This window comes from Mustela nigripes, chromosome 9 (assembly GCF_022355385.1).
Source record: "Mustela nigripes isolate SB6536 chromosome 9, MUSNIG.SB6536, whole genome shotgun sequence".
NCBI classification, from domain to species: domain Eukaryota; kingdom Metazoa; phylum Chordata; class Mammalia; order Carnivora; family Mustelidae; genus Mustela; species Mustela nigripes.
In genome coordinates, this window is record NC_081565.1 from 47,381,833 (window position 1) to 47,384,485 (window position 2,653).

General features: G+C 43.5%; 1 protein-coding gene across 1 annotated transcript; it reads left to right on the forward strand.

Moving 5' to 3' along the window:
- Positions 1-1,821: 1,821 nt before the first annotated feature.
- LOC132025116 (interferon alpha-1/2-like) lies at positions 1,822-2,385 on the forward strand. Its single transcript, XM_059412284.1, has one exon. The coding sequence runs from the start codon at positions 1,822-1,824 to the stop codon at positions 2,383-2,385; it is 564 nt and encodes a 187-aa protein (XP_059268267.1).
- The last annotated feature ends 268 nt before the right edge of the window (positions 2,386-2,653 follow it).

Below are 2,653 nucleotides of genomic sequence, written 5' to 3' on the forward strand. Positions count from 1 at the left end.
TGTAATAATGATCATCCTCCAAAATATCATTGTGAAAAAAAATTAAATACCCCTTCGTAACGGGTGACTATCCATTGACTGTAATTAGATACACAATAATGTATTATGTATACATATACACTGTACCTATGTCCACATACTCCATATGTTCTGATACAGCACATGTCCCCTTCCTCCACGCCCTCCGAGATCCCATCCTTTCACTCTCCAATCACAGAGTTTCCCTCTCCCCAGTGGAGAAACCTCCTGTGAGCTCCCCTCCAACCTCCCTCCTCAGGAGCCTCTCCTGCCCATTCACACAGCTGCTTCCTTTTCCTTTGTGGTTTCTGTCTGGCCCTTTTACTTCCTTACAAAGCCACAAAGAAGAACACAAGTTGTGTGCAACTTCCAGATTTTTTCAAAACTCTCCTAGCAGAAGCCTTATTGTTTTTTTTCTCCTGGTGACTATTGTTGACCTGAGGAAATGTCCCCACTGCAGTGATGTCACAGGGGCAGGAGCAGAGAGGAGATAGGAGCAGGAGGCTGCTGTTCTGTGGCCCGTCACAGTCTTTAGGGGATGCTGCCAGCGAGGGGGCAAGGTGGGCTAGACAGTGACCAGGTGTGCACACAGGCTCGTGTTGTATGTAGAAGTCTGTCCCCTGGTGGGAGATTTTCCTCCAGAGCAAGCAAAGAAAGACAAACAAACACAAACAAAAACTTTCCTGGAATGAACAGACTCTGCTAGCATTATAAGCCATGAACTTCAACAAAAATACCCTTAAAAAAAAAATAGAGCAGATACATTCCCAGTAAAAGTGAGCAGAAAGTCCTGAGTTGTTTCAGGTTCGCCATGGTCGTGAGCTATTTCCCGTCCACCCTGCTCTGTAGTGGCCTGGTCTCTCCCACATAACGGCATCCCCCCAACCAGAGGGAACACTTGTCCAGTTGCTTCCAACAATGTAACAAGTAGTTTTAGGGTTCGGAACAAGGCTTCAACATGCCATGGGTTGTCTTGTGGATGTTGCTGGTGTTTGAGCCTTGTTGTGATGTGGACTTTGGAAATGAAATACAAGTTGATTCTACATAATCATTTAATTATTCAAAACTTATTCATTGCATCAAGAATTCTAACTGGTATAAATAGAAAAAATATTTTGATAATAACTTGGTGAGTATCTAGTGCAAGAGAAGTTAATTGAGGCCATGAAAATACAGTACACAAAAAAAACATCCAATAAATAATTGAATAATTCATTGGCTGTTAGCAATTTGGAATGATTCTCAGTATCTAGGGACACTGATATTATTATGTCTTTCTACAAATTCTTAATTAGCATTGTACTTTTATATTTCCATTTAAATAAGAAAAATTGAGAAGTCATTCATCATATTTAGATATCCAGTAAAGAATAAGTAGCTTAAAATATAGTTCTCAGTTGAAATTTTTGTCCATCTAAACACTGAATTAAATAAACGGAGTAAAATGAACACTTTCTTTTCTAATCTATTAAGCAGAGCTATACATACATAACTATATAGACTGTAGATCCATGTTACCAAGTTTTGTTGGAAGGTTCAAAAACAAAAATATTCAAAAGACTGTGACAGGAGGTGGCAATAGGAAGAAGAAATGGTTGAGAAACCCACGCTCTACATCCCAGGAGAAAGTGTAGAAAGGAAAGCAAAAAGAGAAGTAGAAAGAAAGGGAAACATTCAGAAATCGAAAACTCCTGTGTCCCCTACTTAAGTCACACGCACAGGAGAAGATGTTCAGAGGAGCTAGAGCCACGGTTCCCAGACGTGCCAACCCCAGCCAGGCCAACAGCATCGGTAGGATCCCTGATGGCCCTATCCTGCTCCTTCTTGGTGGCCCTGGTGGTGCTCAGCTGCCACTCCCTAGACTCTCTGGGATGTGACCTGCCTCAGGACCACGACCTGCTGCACTGGAGGGCCCTGATGCTCCTGCGACAAATGAGGAGACTGTCTGCTAGCTCCTGTGACAACTATACAAACGACTTTGGCTTCCCCCAGGGGGCCTTCAACAACAAGCAGCTGCAGAAGGCTCAAGCCCTCTCTGTCATCCATGTGACAAACCAGAAGACCTTCCACCTTTTCTGCACAGAGGCCTCACCTGCTCCCTGGAACACGACCCTCCTGGAGGAATTGTGCTCGGGACTTTCTGAGCAGCTGGGCCACCTGGAAGCCTGTCCTCTGCTGGAGGCAGGGGTGGGAGAGCCGCCCCTGGTGAATGGGGACTCCATCCTGAGGAACTACTTCCAGAGAATCTCCCTCTATCTGCAAGAGAAGCAATACAGCCCTTGTGCCTGGGAGATGGTCCGAGCAGAGATCATGAAACCCTTGTATGCATCAACAGCCTTACATAAGAGACTAAAAAGCAGGAAGTGACACCCCTTTCAACATGGAAATGATTCCTTCTGACTAATAACATCACACATTCTGGAGTTCTGGCATGTCAGAGATTCACATTTCTGCTGTCGTGAAGACATGAACACAGGCAATTTGTCACGTGTTTTCAGATCATGTCAACTCTACAAGCAGTAGTTGCTTACAAATGACCTTGCTCGTGTCTATTTATCTATTTAAATATTTATTTATGTAAATATTGATAGGATTCAGTTTTCATATAACATGATGTGCACCTTTGCATAGCAGA

Excerpts from the sequence above, each read along its gene's own strand:
- LOC132025116 (XM_059412284.1), top strand. The coding sequence starts at position 1,822 with ATGGCCCTATCCTGCTCCTTCTTGGTGGCCCTGGTGGTGCTCAGCTGC.